Source organism: Mastomys coucha, unplaced genomic scaffold (genome assembly GCF_008632895.1).
Source record: "Mastomys coucha isolate ucsf_1 unplaced genomic scaffold, UCSF_Mcou_1 pScaffold15, whole genome shotgun sequence".
In the NCBI taxonomy this organism is placed as follows: domain Eukaryota; kingdom Metazoa; phylum Chordata; class Mammalia; order Rodentia; family Muridae; genus Mastomys; species Mastomys coucha.
The window spans coordinates 132,341,494-132,358,112 of NW_022196897.1; the positions used below are offsets into that span (position 1 = coordinate 132,341,494).

General features: G+C 36.7%; 1 protein-coding gene across 2 annotated transcripts in view; it reads left to right on the forward strand.

The window, feature by feature from the left end:
- The window catches only part of Xrn2 (5'-3' exoribonuclease 2), a 65,672-nt gene that overhangs the window by 46,532 nt on the left and 2,521 nt on the right, over nucleotides 1–16,619 (forward strand). For both annotated transcript variants that reach the window (XM_031372146.1, XM_031372148.1), the window contains 5 exons: nucleotides 2,920–2,988; nucleotides 3,077–3,208; nucleotides 4,859–4,986; nucleotides 10,411–10,474; nucleotides 16,013–16,154. In XM_031372146.1, coding sequence (XP_031228006.1) covers nucleotides 2,920–2,988; nucleotides 3,077–3,208; nucleotides 4,859–4,986; nucleotides 10,411–10,474; nucleotides 16,013–16,154 — 535 coding nt within the window. The remainder of the gene's footprint in view (nucleotides 1–2,919; nucleotides 2,989–3,076; nucleotides 3,209–4,858; nucleotides 4,987–10,410; nucleotides 10,475–16,012; nucleotides 16,155–16,619) is intronic.

A 16,619-nucleotide genomic window follows, 5' to 3' on the forward strand; every position in this document is an offset into this window, starting at 1 on the left:
CTATCAGAGGAAACACTCAACTTTTTCCCTTTAAAGCTTAAAGTTGGTTATGCTTTTTCATATATAGCCTTTGTTATGTTGACATATTCTTCTGCTATGTCTAATGTGCTGAGGATTTTTATCATGAAAGAATGTTGGATTTTATTGGATGCTTTTATTAAGAGGATCATACTGTTTTGCCCTTCATTTTGTTAATGTAATGCTGCATTAGCTACTTTCCTATTGATAGAGTCCCTGAAACAAGAGGATTGATTATTTGAGCTTACAGTTTTAAATAGTTTGGACCATAATTGTTTGGTCTCACAAACTTGGGCAAAGCATTATCATAACGGAAATGTGAAGCAGAGGAGAGTTGTTTTACTTCATGACTAACCAGGAAACAGAGTGTTGTAGGAAGTAGCCCTAAATACATACTCACAAGGACCTGCTCCCCAGTGACTTGCTTCCTCCAGGTAGGCCACCTCCTGGTTTCTACAACCTCCACAAATGTTCTTAATATCTAGTGATCAATTCAAACCATGAGTGTATGAAGGACATCACATATTCAAACCATCCCAGAGACATTACCTTTATTGACTTGGACGAATGTTCTTGCATCTCTGGGATAAACCCTACCCCATCATAGTGTTTGATCTTTTTGATGTGCTGTCAGATTCACCTTGACAGGATTTTGTTGACATTTTTTATATATGTGTTTATCAGAAATACTGGTTTGTATGTTGCTTTTGTGTGTTGTGTCTTTGTGTAATTTGATGTCTGATTAATCCTAGCCTCATAGAATAAATTTTGACATAGTCTCTTTTCAGTCCTTTGGAATGGTTTGAGTAAGATTGGTTTTAATTTCAGGTGTTTTGTAGATTTCTGCAATATCTTTTTCTGCCATTCCATAATTAGTCTTATTTATTGTACCTTAAATTGCAGCCCCTTGTGTTTTCCTTGGTCCCCTGATAAAAGAATTCTTTTGTTCTCCTCCCCCTCCCTCATTCATGTATACTATGGTTTATAGGAGGCAAGTGAACACACAGCTTTAACTTTCATTGCATGTCTACACTCCTTATTTATAAAACAACTATGAAACTTTCTTTATTTCTCAGTTTAGAAGGGGAGATAGGCTTTGTGCCTAATCAGTCTGTGTTCAGACTGTGTGTATAATTGGCAGCCTAGCAGATTGGAAACCTACCGAATGGAACAAGATAGCTATTATAAGACTGAGTTCTTGAGAGTATACATAGCAAATTTTCCTTCCTTGTGTTTGCCAAGCCCTGATGACAACAGATACATCATTTCTGCGTTCATTACAACATTCTGAAACATTTTACTGCTGTTCCTGTTTGTCCTCCTTCCACTTTGCCCAGTAAGACACACTAGGGATAAAGATAGTAAGTGGAAGATGAACCAACTGACTGAATGAAGTACTGTTCAGTGGGTTCTTGTGCTTGTGGTAATTTTATTTTAAGTGTGATTTGTATATTTAAAATACACAATTGAGGTCTCACTATGGGTAATTTTTTTTTTTTTTTTTTTTTTTTTTTTTTGGTAACACATGGACCCTATTGTAAAAATGGTGATACTGAACAAGAAAGAAAAGAATTAGCTGACTCAAAATCTCAACTAAGTGATTCAGTTAAAAAAAAAATATTACTGATTGTAACAACTACAATCATAAGAGTAATTTGGAAAAATATTAAAATGATAGGCTTGACAGGAAGGTAGTGATTATACAGAGAAATCACAAATAATAAATTGAAATATATGTTTGGTCTATTGTGTTTATATTTTACCCATGTCATATTTTGTTGTTGTTGTTTTTTTCACCTGTCTTCCGAAGATGAACCTTGTTTCTTTAACAAGTTGTAATTCACACATTTAGATTATACATTACAACATGCTGAATAAGGATGTCATAAGCATTCTTGAGTATAAACCTTATATATAACTAAACTTCTAGAATGGCCATTGCTGACTCAGCAGGATGACTTGGACATATACCTAACAATTTAGGGGGCTAGGTATATATACACCTACCACCACCAGAAATGGAATTTAATTGAACTATTCAGTATAGCTTTAAGTGTTAACCAAGACTTTATTAGATCAGGGTGTGTGATGTTTAGTGAGGCTCTTAGTGTTTGTTTCCCTCTATAGGTTGCTGTCTTAGTTAGGATTTCTATTGCTGTGATGAAATACCATGATCAAAGCAACATGGGGAGAAAGAGTTTATTTAGTTTATGCTTTATGTCACTGTTTACCATCAAAGGAAGTTAGGACAGGGATTCAAAAAGAGTAGGAGCCTGGGAGCAGGAGCTGATGGAGGCCGTGGAGGAGTGTTGCTTTCTAGATTACTCAGCCTGCTTTCTTATAGAACCTAGGACCACCAGCTCAGTATTGGCACCACCCTGGGTAGACTGGGTCTTCTCCCATCAATCACTAATTAAGGAAATGTCCCACAGGCTTGCTTGCAGCCTGATCTTATGGAGGCGTTTTGTTAATTGAGGTTCCCTCCTCTGGGATGACTGTAGCTCGTGTCAAGTTGCCATAAGCTATCTAGCACACTTGCTTAACTATTTGTGTACACATTTTATGTTTTGCTATAAATTTTCTCAGTTTTCCCAGTATTATACTGGAAATTCTTAAGAATTGGGATACTGTCTTATTATTTCTCTGTGATCATTTACAGTTATCTAGAACCTGGCTCTTTCTATAGAGAAAGTTACCTGAAGACAATGCAATAGAGATCAGAGGTAGTTTGGTAAGGAAGATATTTAACCATTTGACAAAATCATTGTCTAAAATAACAATTTGGACAGCTTTCAATTTTAGTTATTCTGTTTAGACATCTTTGTTTAGTGTCTTTGTTTCCTTGAAAATTAAAACCAATGACACTATCAAATCATTCAGTTTTTCGTTGTTCTCTTTCAGTATTAATTTTAAAGATCCACAGTTTGCTGAAGATTATGTTTTTAAAGCTGTAATGCTTCCAGGAGCAAGGTAACAACAGTCAACTACCTACCTAAGATGTGTGCTTTCTGGCAGTGTTCATCCCTGTATCCTAAATAGTGTATTTTTAAATGGCCAGAAAGCCAGCAGCAGTTCTGAAACCTGGTGACTGGGAAAAATCCAGCAATGGGCGGCAGTGGAAACCTCAGCTTGGCTTTAACCGGGACCGGCGGCCTGTTCACCTGGACCAAGCAGCCTTTAGAACTTTAGGGTGAGTTGTGTAATTCCTGTTTGTATATTATGGGTTTTTTTTGTTGTTGTTGTTTTCTTGAGTTATTCCATAAACAAGTCAGTATTTCTGCTATAGATATTTAAGAGACTACACAGCACAACAAGTTTGTATCTATATTAGTGGTTTTGATAATCATCTTTTTCCTTCTCCTGCCTTGTCTATGTGTCTGTCTGTGTATATATATCTTTTTCTGTCCTGTTGAGACAGTATCTCTTTGTAGCCCTGCCTGGCCTGGAACTCACTATGTAGACCAAACTGACTTTAAACATCCAGAGTTACACTTGCCTCTGCCTTCAGAGTGCTGATTAACTTCTTCATTTTAGGTGTTCAGTTCTTTTTTTTTTTTTTTTTTGGTTTTTCGAGACAGGGTTTCTCTGTATAGCTCTGGCTGTCCTGGAACTCACTCTGTAGACCAGGCTGGCCTCGAACTCAGAAATCCACCTGTCTCTGCCTCCCAAGTGCTGGGACTAAAGGCGTGCGCCACCACCACCCGGCTAGGTGTTCAGTTCTATATTTCTCTATGTATTGATTATATGTTGCATGAAGAATCTATTCTAGTTTTCTAACAAAGGGATGAAACATTGCCTTTACTGGCAAGAAGGTTTGGATTCGTTAGGTATTGTTACAAGAGTGTCTTTATGAAGTGTTAACCAATACATTACTTAAATAAATAACTAAAACAAAGACACGGCTCTTAAATTCTTATTTACCTATGCATGCATCAAAGGTGGTATGTCATTGTTGTTTGCATTGACAATTTTCTGCCAGCTAAGGTAATGTTTATTTGATCATCTGTATTTTCTGTATAAATTTGTGGTTTTTATCTTTTACCCTTATTAGCTGTGAATTGTTTTTTTCCTAGCTAGGGCAGAAACTATGTTTAGAGGACATTGAAACAATGAAAGTTCAGGCTGGGATAAAAAAGGATGGTCTGGGGTGGGTGTGGTTGCACATGCCTATAGTACCTGGAAAGCTCAGGTAAGATCACAAATTGGAAGCCAACTCCGGCTACAAAGCAAGACCCTGTCTCAAAGCAGCTTGCTGGAGGAAATGTTAATAACTCATAATTCAGCAATTAAAATGATAACTCATTTATAGGTATTTTGATGTTAATGAGACATCTAAAGAGTGAAAAGGTAATTCGGGCAGAGAGTCTCTGGAGGCATGTAATTTGTATATTAAATGATGGAGGTTAAGAGTCGAAGTCAGTCTTCTTCTCAGCTGCTTCCTGTATTTGTAGAAGTCACTCTCCTGCTCTGCTCTGCTCTGCTCTGCTCTGCAGTCAGCTCCCTCCTAGGAAGGGGATAAGAATCTCACCTACCTCAGGACAGCAGGGTGCTGGGTGGCTTCAACATGTCCACTGATACTGTTACTGTTTGGAAACCTTGTTACTGTTTGTTGCCTTTCTTAGAGGGTTACGAACATCTTAATGTGGTAGATGAACATTTCTTATCACCATTACCATTGTGTACAGTTTGGAACCTTAGTTTGATTATAAACCTTATTTTTATATTAATCAGGTCTAACAGTAAAGAGGAAACATCAGTGTTTGATTTGTCAGTTTAATGTATTAATATAATCTCTGTATATAGCTCTCTATTTTTTCTTATGTAAGGGTCTCTTTTACAGCCATGTTATACCAAGAGGCTCGGGGACTGGTGTTTACAGCAACACTGCACCACCACCTGCCAATTACCAGGGGAACACATACAGGCCACTGCTGAGAGGTCAGACTCAGATTCCAAAACTTATGTCAAGTAAGTTTTTAACTGATTGGTTATTGTATATTCTAAATGAACTATGACAGCAAAGGTTGCTTTCTCATCCTCACTGCCAAGAAAGATTGTTGCTTTGATGTAGAGATAGAATTAAACATTGCTAGAAGACTTGTAAGAGAATTCTTTATACAGATACTTTCTGTCTTGTTTGTATTTAGCTAACTGAATAAGATGAACTGAATCTCTTCCTTTATTTATAAGCCTATTTCTGAGTTAACCTATGCAGGAAGAGGTATATGCAGTTGGTTTATGTCTATCCATTGATAACTAAAGTATTTAAACAGTTAAATAGGTTTATTAGATATGAAATAGTGATCATTTAGAGGCTGAAAAGTATTCCTATCTTGGTCAAAATTGTATGTTAGTTTTACCTAGCATAAAGCCAGGTGTTAACTTAAGTAGTAATATCTCTTATCTGAGAAAACCTTGGCCTCTCTTTCACCCCTCACCTTAGTAATGATAGAAAATAGTTGAGGGTTATATATGCTAAGTTTACCATTGATTTTAATTTTGTTCCTACTTAATGTTACTTTTGAGATCCATATGTGCTTATTCATCAGGAAGATACAGATCATGTGCCAGGTTCTCTAAACTGTCTTCATAGAGTTGCTACCCAACCAGACAAGGGCAGCATGGGGGAGAAAAGCATTTGGCAAGACACTAACTAGCATTTGTTAAGTCTGAGGGGCATTGACATTTAAAAGCCTATGCTTTTAATGCTTGTAATATTTTATAAATTAAACTTCAAAGGTAGATTGGGGCTAGGGATGTGGCTCAACAGTAGATCCTTACCTTGCTTGTCAGGGTCTTGGGTTTTGTCTCCTCTACTACCTGGAATAAAGGGTGTTGCTTTAATGCAGAGAACTCACAGAAATCTTTAAATCTTTCTCCCTTCTTCCTCTCACTTCTCTACTCTCCCTCCTTTCCAACTCAATTGTTGTTACTATTTTTTTTTTTTTTTTTGAGGTAAGGTTTTGTTAGCAAGTAGCCATGGTTGGCTTCAGAGTTACAGAAATTCTTCTGTTTTAGCCTTCTGATGCTAGGACAATGGGCTTAATCCACTACACAAGACTTAAGGCACTCTTTCTTGATCCAAATAATATCTCAGTACTATATATCATAGAGCCAGGCATTACTTTTAGGGATGTTGAGTAGCTAGCTGTTAAAGTGCCAGGTGAAGTGAGTAATTGTTAGAAGTGTCTGTGCTCTGTGCCTATCATGGTTTTAATGTCAGTTGGTTTATAAACCATTTTCTAACTTGAAGCACAGACTTTTTGGATATAGTACATGAGAAGAAATAGGTTCTTAAGGTTTCATTTCTCTCAGGGCCCGCTTGTTATCAGGTTTGGTGTCTGATTGACTTTGCTGGTTTACATGACTCTCTGAAATTGATTACAATGTCATCACTCACTATCAGAGCACGTGGTTCAATTCCCAGGACCTATGTGGTAACTGATAGCCATCAGTAACTCCAGTTTCAGGGGATCTGCTATTTTCTTCTAGACTACAGCATAGCATGCACATTGTAGGCAGATTTGTGAAAGTAAAACATCCATAACATATAAATAAAAATAAATCTTTGCAAACACACACACACACACACACATACACAAAAAAAACATAATACTAAAAATCAGTTTCTCTGGGTTTACTAACACACATCTCTAATCCTATCAGAATCGGTGGAGCAAAGAAGGGAGAAGGATTCCACAAATTTGAGGCCAGACTGGGCCACAGAGGGAGATCTTGTTTAAACAAAACCCAAACCTATAGAACAACAAAATCTAAAACATCCCTCTTTGGGAACTGTTAGCTTAGGTTAGTGGTACTTTGCTTAACAGGAGCCCATAACCTGTAGAACATCACTCATTATAAATTTGCAACTTGAAGTTTTGGTTACAAACTGTTTTATTTTAGTAAAATTGAAAACTAAGGCACTTAATTTTTCAAAAGCATTTTTAGTGTCATAATTATTCTCTTTAATATGGTGCGGAGTAAAATACACTGAAGATGAACCATTTGGTCAAAGTGCCTCTTCTATCAGTTGTTTGCCATTGGTGTCTCTTATTGTTGATCTTTAGTTTACCTTTAATGTGACAGTTTGAGTCACATTATAATTCTTTGTTTTTTGATAACTTTTTGGAGTCAAGTGTAGCCTTGAGTAGTCAGTATGAATAAAGCATCAGTTTTTACATTCCAGAGAAGATGGCACATGACTTCTTTTCATTTTGATCAGTAAACTTGTCAGTTATCTGCATTTGAAAATTGATTTGTTATTACTGCAGTCAGTACATGAAATCTTTTCCATGATTGCCACGCTAAGTAAATTGTCACTTGAGAAGCTGTTGGCGAAGCTGGTTTACGTGGCCTTAGAGCTCTAGAAAAGGGATACCTTTTTAAAGACCAAAGGAAAAAAATTAACTGCCCCCCTCCTTGTTCTTGTGCCTTCTGAAGTGCAATTCATTGTCTCGTAATTTTTTTTCCTCCCACTCAAAAAGATCTTCTGTTAGAGTCATACAAATAAATGGTAATAAGTTTGTTTTACTGTCTACTTCATTACTTATAAGCTAAGACATATTTCTACTTTATGAATACCTAAGGGCTATGTGTATTACTCAGAGCTACGTGAAAAAATTTGTTTAAAAGTTGCTTTGAAAATACTTGTGGCTATTTTTTCTTTTTCTTTTTGGATTAAAAGCAAAGTATGTTTAATAATATATGACAGAAAAAAATTTTAAATATTACTAGTGCGAGTTTTAGCAAGACATCATATTTGCTAATGCTAAGATTATGTGAAAAAGGGTTGTTCTGAAAGTGAGATTAAATATAGAAGCACTTGATGTATCTGGAAATGATGACATGGAAATGAATGTTTGTCACTATTTTCTCACACTTAAAGATAGACTGTTAGGAAGTGCTCACCCTTGATGCTTCTGTATGATTGTATTAGTTCTTAAAAATAACCTATGCTTAATTTAATGTATATCATGTTTGAATATAATATATGTGAAGAGATGGTAGTGATGGCATTACCCTTCAATTGTATACTTTCTAGGAAAAAATAAAATATTTTTCCCCTTCATTTTCAGAAAACATTAGGGTAAATGGCTCTGGAAAGTTTGTTTTAATGTGCATGTGTCTTTTTCATTGTCTTTAGTTGATCTTGAATAAATTGGGTTTTCATAGAAAGCTTTTCTAAGTACTGTAGAGGGTATGCATTCTGTGGTTATTAGGATACACCATGGAACCAGTCTTAGAGAATGAAGTCTTAATGATAAACATGTTTCCAGGGTGAAGCGCAGAGGCATGCAAAGTACAGCTGAGCAGCGTCTAAATCAGTCATTCTGCTGGGTTTGTTTTGTTTACTTTTGTCAGTCTATTACCTAGTTTTGTACATGTAAAGACATAAAATACAAGTTTTTAAACATTTTAACTGATTCTTACTAATTTTTGTATACCATCTGAATAGGTCATTGGTCTTCAAACAATCAGAAAAACAAAGTAATCAGAAAAAGTACAAATACATATTTTTATTTTCAGTGGACTATTTTCTCATAGATTGCAGGTCATTGTTTAGTAAATGTCTTTAAGTTTTCCATCTAAGGAAGCCTCACAAAGGAAACAATTGTCATTCTTATATGAATTTCTAGACTTTCCCTGTTTAAGATTTCTTTGGGGTCAAGGTTTAGTTTACTTGGTAATTTGTCTAGCAGAAAGCCATGGGTTCCATCTCTCAGCACCATGTTTACCAGGCATGGTCCTGTTGCTCACTCTAATAACAAACACTTAAAATAGCAGAGGCAAGAGGATCAGAAGTTCAAGATCATCTTGGCGGCTACTTAGATTTTGAGGCTAGCCTGAGATAAAATACTGATTTTTCTGACAATTTATAGTCTGAATCATTCTGGTCCCAGAATGGGCAGCTTTCTTCTCCTATTTCTGAGGTTTTGAACCCTATTTTATATCTTTGGACCATTTGAAAGCTTTTTCTACATTGTGACTTAGCTTTATTGCTAATAATACCAGTGTTAAGCAGTAAAACAATGTAATTCAGCTAGAGAGGCTACTTGGCTTTCTGGTGAAGGTCTTCCTCTCCTTTTTGGAAGAGGAGCCCCTAGTTGGGTGCTGGAAACTGCAGGTTGGTACCAGTCTTTGCCCATATCTAGAGAACAACCTCAGTCCTGTAGAGGTGGGCAGAAAGCCCAGAGCAGAGGAGGCCAGCTGTGTCGTCAGTTGTTACATACTTTACTTGGTCCATTTGTGCTTTATGAAAAATTTAAAAGCATTAATTCTTTTGGATTTTTTTTTTTTTTGGGGGGGGTTTTGGTTTTGGTTTTGGTTTTGGTTTTGGTTTTGGTTTTGGTTTTTCTAAACAGGGATTGAAGGCGTGCAGCACCACTGCCCGGCTCTTTTGGATTTTTAATTGTAAAACCAAATTGTACATTTTTTTGGTTCTTAACTAGGTCTAAGCTTTTATTTCTTCATTCTTTTGGAAAGCAGTTTGAGAAGCATGGTTTTGGTTTGTGTTTCCATTAAAATGTATTCCTGAATATGTTATGTGTTCTTGCTCTTGGCAGTCTGGTAATGGCCACTGTCCTCACATAGTGAATATACAACTTCTAGATCTAGCTGTTTTAATTAGGTCACAGCAGACCATACTAGCAGCAGATAATAACTGTAAGGCAGAAGCCAAGAGCAGTGGTTGGTTGATACTGCCCCTTTGAGAGCTTTAAATGTGCACGCTGTGCTGTGCCTGACCAGGAGTTGATGGACCTTTCCTTCCTGGAATGTTCAGTGTATGTAGGAGAGCAGCAGCCATTTGGATTATCTAAGTATATTAAATTGCCAGTTCTGCTTTAGAGTAATGGGGTGGGGGTGGGGGGTTGATGACCACGAAACTATAGAAAAATAAGTGGCTCTTTCATTAGCTTTTCTTGGTGTTGTATGTTGGAAAGATTGTATGCTTTCTATTTGATGGTGTTGCAGTTGGCACACTCATGAGGAAAGTGTCATAGTTCCATTAGAGTTAGTACTACTAGTTCAGTGTCCAGTCATGAAAAAGGCTGAGATCCTTTCTTTCTTTTTTTTATAACATTTAAGATACACATGTAAAAAGTCTATATATGTGATACATAGCCACACAGTACAAGAAGTGAGAGAGAAGTTACCAAACTGCCTTGTTACCAAAATTGCCTTCTTAGTCACAAAAATATAACCAACAAAAGTCTGTGCTAATTCTGTTGGTTATTTTTCCATTAATGGCTAATTCTGATTCTAGCTTGCTTACTTGGTTTATATGCTATCTCATTCCTTTTTCAGGAACTTTGAACTATAATCCATGTGGGCAGGTTATGATAGATGCTTTTGCAAGTGTTTTGTGAACTCCTCCCATTTATTTTCCAGATATGAGGCCCCAAGATTCCTGGCGAGGTCCTCCTCCTCTTTTCCAGCAGCATAGATTTGACAGGTAATGCTAAATAAAGCTTTCGTGCTTTAAATGCTTCCTGTATTGATTGATATCTGGGGTATGCTGGCTACTTATAATCCAAAACCTACCTGGTTTTAAGTAATGCTTTTTCTCACCCCAAATATTTTTCTTGCACTTGTTTTTAGGAAAAATGTAATTAATACTTTGAAGTAAATGCTCTTGTTTATAGTTTCCTGTGTTCCTTGTGTTTTTTGGACTTTATTGATGCATTGAGGTACTCTAAAAAATGCAACACAGAGCTTAAAATTGTATTAGGTTTTTGTCAAGCTAAACAAATTTCTCTTTAGCAGGGTTATGCAGTTTAATGAGGCATAACTAATGGTGTTGCACTTTTATCATGTCTGCCAGCAGCACAGCATTAGTACAGACCAGCTATTGATTCTTACTGCAGACCTCTTCAAGTCCTAATCAGCTTCTTTGGTACAACTTTTTCAGGGCTGACAGGCCTATTGTAGGGCAGTGTCACTGTAGGTCAGTAGTTATTAGTTGCCACTGAAAACAGTTTCTTTAACTACTTAAGACTGAACTGAATTAAATGCAGAAGGGACTCAGAAGAGGATTATGGGATCTGCAGTCTAATAAGTACCATGGACTAGGAAGATGTGACATGGTTTAATAACAAGGGATGTGTGACATGTGTTCTGTCATTCATAAGTTCTGTGTTCCTAAGTCAGATGTACCTGCCATGCGAAGTCAGATGGGCATGTTATGAATAATTATATTATTATCTGTAGAATCATTTATGTAAGAGTGTTTTGTATCGGTCCAGGCTGGTTTTGACAGCATCAATAAATGTAAAACCAAATGGAGATTCATGAAAGTAAATCTTCCTTTTTCACCTTTTCAGTTACAATCTGTTTTTACTTTGCTGAGTTAGCTATTTTAATCTGTTCATATCTTCAATGAATGGAGTGCATTAACAAGTGGTTCCAGAAACAGTGCTCTTCTTGCACAAACACTCAGCAGCTCTCCAGACCTTCCAAAATTGCCTTCTGTTTTCTTCAAGATTGCTACAAAGATTTGTGTAATATCGCTGTTTATTGATGGTGTCAGCTACCTCATGCAAATCATATTTTAAATTTAGTACAACTGGTAAGTATATGTTGTACATGCTCAAAGCATACTGCACATACTATTTAATTATCATCAAATAGCCCAGGCTGACCTCCAACTTCTAGTCCTCCTGCTTCAGTCTCTCAAGCCTGAGAGTAGGGATTACAGGTTTGCAATACCATGACCAGCTCAACACCATTTTAAAACAAATAAAGGGATAAATTCTTCTAAATTGTTATATTTGGTTTTTTCATATCTTTGTTCACTTTTTCAGTATGTTAATAACAATTTCTAATGTGTTTCTTCAGCTTAAGAATTATCAGCACTGTGTTAACATCTTCTCATAGATGTGCTTTTAATTTTCATTTTTACAAAAACTGAAACACATTCAGTAGCTTATCCAAGGTCAGTCTTCCATGTTATTCTTTACCAAGAAATGTTTTAGTAGAACAGAACTCTTCAAACTATTTACTCTGAACATAATATAAAGTCACAGCACATCAAAGGACATGAAGGATCAGCCTCCACTTCTGGGGTTCTTTCTGCTGTTGCCGCAGCGTTCTTTGTGTTGTGTACGCATGGAAGGTTGGTCTAGGACTACCATCTATACTCTTCCTTGCCCTGCTGCTGCTTTATCATTTTCTTGTTCTTATTCTACCCTCACCAAGAAGTGTTATTACCCTGACTTTGTTTGGGTTTTTTTGGGGGGTGGATGGGTAGTGTTTTAGATACTTTAACATCATCCCTGAAAGAAAAAGTTAAAGGTAAGCATTTATAGAATCCTCAACTCATTGTTATTTAGAAAATGAAAGTCTTTATTTTGGGAGGTAGGATCTCACTATATGGCCACATTGGTATGTAACTTGCACTCTTTGTGTCTCAGCCTCCCAAGTACTAGTGAACTAAACCATTTTATTCTCCTAAGCTTCTTGAGCTAATAGGTGGTTACAGCTTATTGCTCATTTCCATAGCACTTGTCATTGTAGATAGTCAGACCTTATAAGACAGAGTAGGAACCATTTTTACTTTACCAAAAGATTATACATAATAGATGGTGGTAGTCTTATGAGAGCCAGGTTTTTGTAATACCTAGAGCATTACCAGTTTACCAGAGCATACCTAGTTTAGAGCATTTCCAGTGTACTATTTTTGGGTGTTGTTAAGAATCCTATTAGAACATGACTTTTGAGTATATCTTGTTTCCTAAACTGTAGCATATTTCTTCCTTTGGGACAGTACTTAAATCTATATATATCCCTTTGACCTAAAAATACAGCTGGTGAGAGGGCTCAGTGGACCAGCCACCAAGCTTGACAACCTGACTTGTGTCCCCAGGACTCAGTGGTGGAAGGAGAACACTAATTCCTGCAAGTTGTCTTCTGATCTCACACGCATATACACACAGGCAAATAAATACATGTGATTTCTTTAAGGAAAAAAAAGCAGTAAGAAATAGGGATGGTGGCATGTATCTGTTATCTGGGCACTGAGGAGGTTGAGACAGAAGTTTTGTCTCCCCCAGAGTAACTTGCAGTTAATGGTGCCGACTCTGTGCAGGACTAGCCAGCATTTGAGTTTCTTTTCAGCCTGTACAACACAGCCGTTCAATTTAATTTTTATTTGTGGTTTTTAAACTCAATTATGGGGGGGAAAATCTTTAAATAATGTGATTGCCCATTGTACAAATTTAAACTACTCAAATTGGTAGGCTTTAGTCCCAACTATTCTCTAGAGCCGTAATTTGGAAGCTTGAGAGTATTGTTGTCATTGCAATACCAAGTAGTGTCTTGCCTTATAAGTTACCTCAGTTTATAACCACTAACTCATACTTTTACTTATTTATTATTTTGCCTTTTTGTGTTTGTTTTTGTTTTTGTTTTTGTTTGAGACAGGGTTTCTTAGTGTAGTTCTGGCTAGCCTGGAACTCACTCTGTAGACCAGGCTGGCTTTGAACTTACAGAGATCTGCCTGTCTCTCCCTCCCTAGTGCTGAGATTAAAGGGCTGCGCAACCACCATCTGATTTTTTTAATTTTTTTTTTTTTTTTTTTTTTTTTTTTTTTTTTTTTTTTTGAGACAGTTCCTACTATGTAGTTTTGGCTAGACTAGAACTTGCTAAGTAGACCTGATTGGCCTTAAATTCACAGAGATCCAATTGCCTCTGCCTCCAGAGTACTGGGATCAAAGGTGTGCGCCACCACACATTAGAAGTTAGGGTAAGCCAACTTTAGGGTTTCTCAAAGTTTCAGTTTGCTTGTATTTGCAAATTAATATAATTAACATAAAAATGATTGCTTCATGATAAATACAAGTGTTCTTACCAGCAAACAGAAAATGGTAGTATATACCACTGCTACATTGTTCTTTTTCTTTAAATTTTATTACTAATGTTTTTCATCATAGAAATTATCTTTGGTCAAAAACATTAGTGATTATTTTGAATAAAAAGAAAAATTGTATGTTTTATACTGTGGCATTGCCTTCTTTTGGGGGGAGGGTTCAAGACATGGTTTCTCTGTGTAGCCCTGGCTGTCCTGGAACTCACTCTATAGACCAGGCTGGCCTCGAACTCAGAAATTCACCTGCCTCTGCTTCTCAAGTGCTGGGATTAAAGGCGTGTGCCACCACCGCCCAGCTTTGCCTTCTGACTTATTTATGCCAACATAATTCTATGAAATTTACTAAGACTAAAAAGAAAAATTAATCACAGTACAGTGTATGAGTTGCAGTTTTGGTTTGTAGGCTTTGCACATGTATCCCACATTGAGGATCCTTGATTATAACCCATTACCAGCAAGCAGCCCCCTTACCTATGCAGAGGCCAGAAGAGGCCATCCTTACCTGTGCATAGAGCCTATCTTCTGAATCAGATAGGACATTCTTGCCAGAATTCATTTGTACTGATACTAAAGATAATTATAAGTCCTAACCATAGGTACCTCACTCTGACTTTGAATTGACTTTGAATCACATGTGGCGTGTTGTGTTTGAGCTCTGGTTTCACCCCTTTCTATAAAAGTTGCTTTGGCCTTCCTTGAGTCTTCAGACAGCTGTTGTCTTTGAACTGTTAGACAAGAATAATTACTTTGCTTTTTTGTTGTTTTGTTTTTAAGAAGGCTTGTAAGTGAAGGGAGACTAGAGAGGATAGATTCAGATTTAAATAGCTAACTGTAAGAAGTATTAGTCCACCACCCAGTGAGACCAACTTCAGGCTTTTATCCCTAACATTTTTCTCTCCCACAAAGAAGTGAAATTCATATGCTGATATCATTATAGTGAAAGCTGGTTAGTCAGAACCTTGGTGAATATAAGAGATTTTACTTAGTTCTTCCTGGCATCATCTTTGGCCCCAAAATTTCTAGTGTTAAAGTATACAGGAACATTTTTTTTCTGTTTATTTTTTGTGACTGTAAATAGAAGTTAAAAATTTCTTACTGGGAAAGTTTCATTTTAAATGGTGATTATTGTCTTTAGAAATATCTTTGTTACATTGTTTATGTGACAGGATTTAATTAAGTTATGATTTAATGCCTTCTACCTGTTGTTGTGTATCTAAAAGTTAAAATAGGCACTTGAAGACAATTAAAACATGTCTTTCAACCAGTAATCTGGGACAGCAAACTGGGTTATAATAGCTGTTGAATCTGTGTTCCCATGTAAACTGTACACCAAATGCCAGTCAGCCCATGCCAATTAGTGCTCATGTTGCTAGGTCACCGTGGTCAATTGAAAACTGCATCAATAGAACTTGAAAAGGTTTCTTCACGATCAGACCTTCTGACATATTGAGCAGAATAATGGATGGGAAAAAACTGCCAAGTCCCCTACCCTGGATTCAAAATACTCAGCAGTAAGAATTCACTTGCAACCTGCAATTAACTAGAAAGAATAGAATCTAAGAACGAGTCCAGACATTTTTTAAAATAAAGCCTCTTTCTCCTACTTGTACATGTTTACTCTTTTGGACAGCATCATAAATGTAATCAGCGTGCTGATTGTGGATCCAGATACAAAGAAACTTCACATTTAAAACCATACAGAATATTTTATAAAAGTTAATCAGCTGTCTTTATGCTTTCCCCTTAAAAAAATAATTTACTGCATGTGTGTACACTTATGTGGTGGTGGTGGTGGGGTATTAACCTCATGTGGAGGTTCCAGCTTGGGTCCTGGGGATTGAACTTGGGTCATCAGACTTGTAAGGCAGGTACTTGGACCCTCTGAGCCATCCACTAGCTGTAAACATCTCTTTTAATAAATTGTGGTGTTTTTTGTTTTTTGGTTTTTTTTTTATGAAATGCAGTACAGTTCACTTGTTACCAGAAACACAAAGGCTATCATATTCATATTCTGTATAACATATCTAGGTAAATTGGGTTATCTTAAAATTTGGAGGAGATAACCTGTCCATTTTAGGCTTGTGCTGTAAAGCAGACTTCGCTTCTGATATAAATATCTTTTTACAGAAGTGTTGGAGCTGAACCTCTATTACCATGGAACCGGATGCTCCAAAACCAAAATGCATCCTTCCAGCCAAATCAGTACCAGATGCTGGCTGGGCCTGGAGGATATCCACCCAGACGTGATGATCATCGAGGAGGGAGACAGGTAATAAATACAATGTGGGCTGCAGACGAAAATCAGCATATTGCTCACTGTTATGTTTGCCTCTTAGGAATTAATGTTTTGTTACCAGTATTTATGGATAAATTGTTAATAGAGCAGCTTAGGTGAACTTTTGTCATCATTAAAAATACATTTATGCCAAGTATCTCACCTAAATAGTTTGTATGTGGGCAGTCTTCAAGAATCCCAGCCTAGAAGCCCCCTTATCATAGCTGTTAGTGGTGAGTAAGAGGGGTCACAGTCACCAAAGCACTTCTTTTTAGCCTAGAGGATATTGTATTCTAGTGTAAACTAGGTCTGTCATTAACAAACGAAGACTGCCTGGAAGCTGAAAGTAAAATATAAGTAAAATAAAATAAAACAAACACAAAAGTACCTGTTCCCTGGTTGTCTTTATTCATTCTAGAATTCTCTTAAATGGTTGCCGTTGAGTCCTTCCTTGGGGAA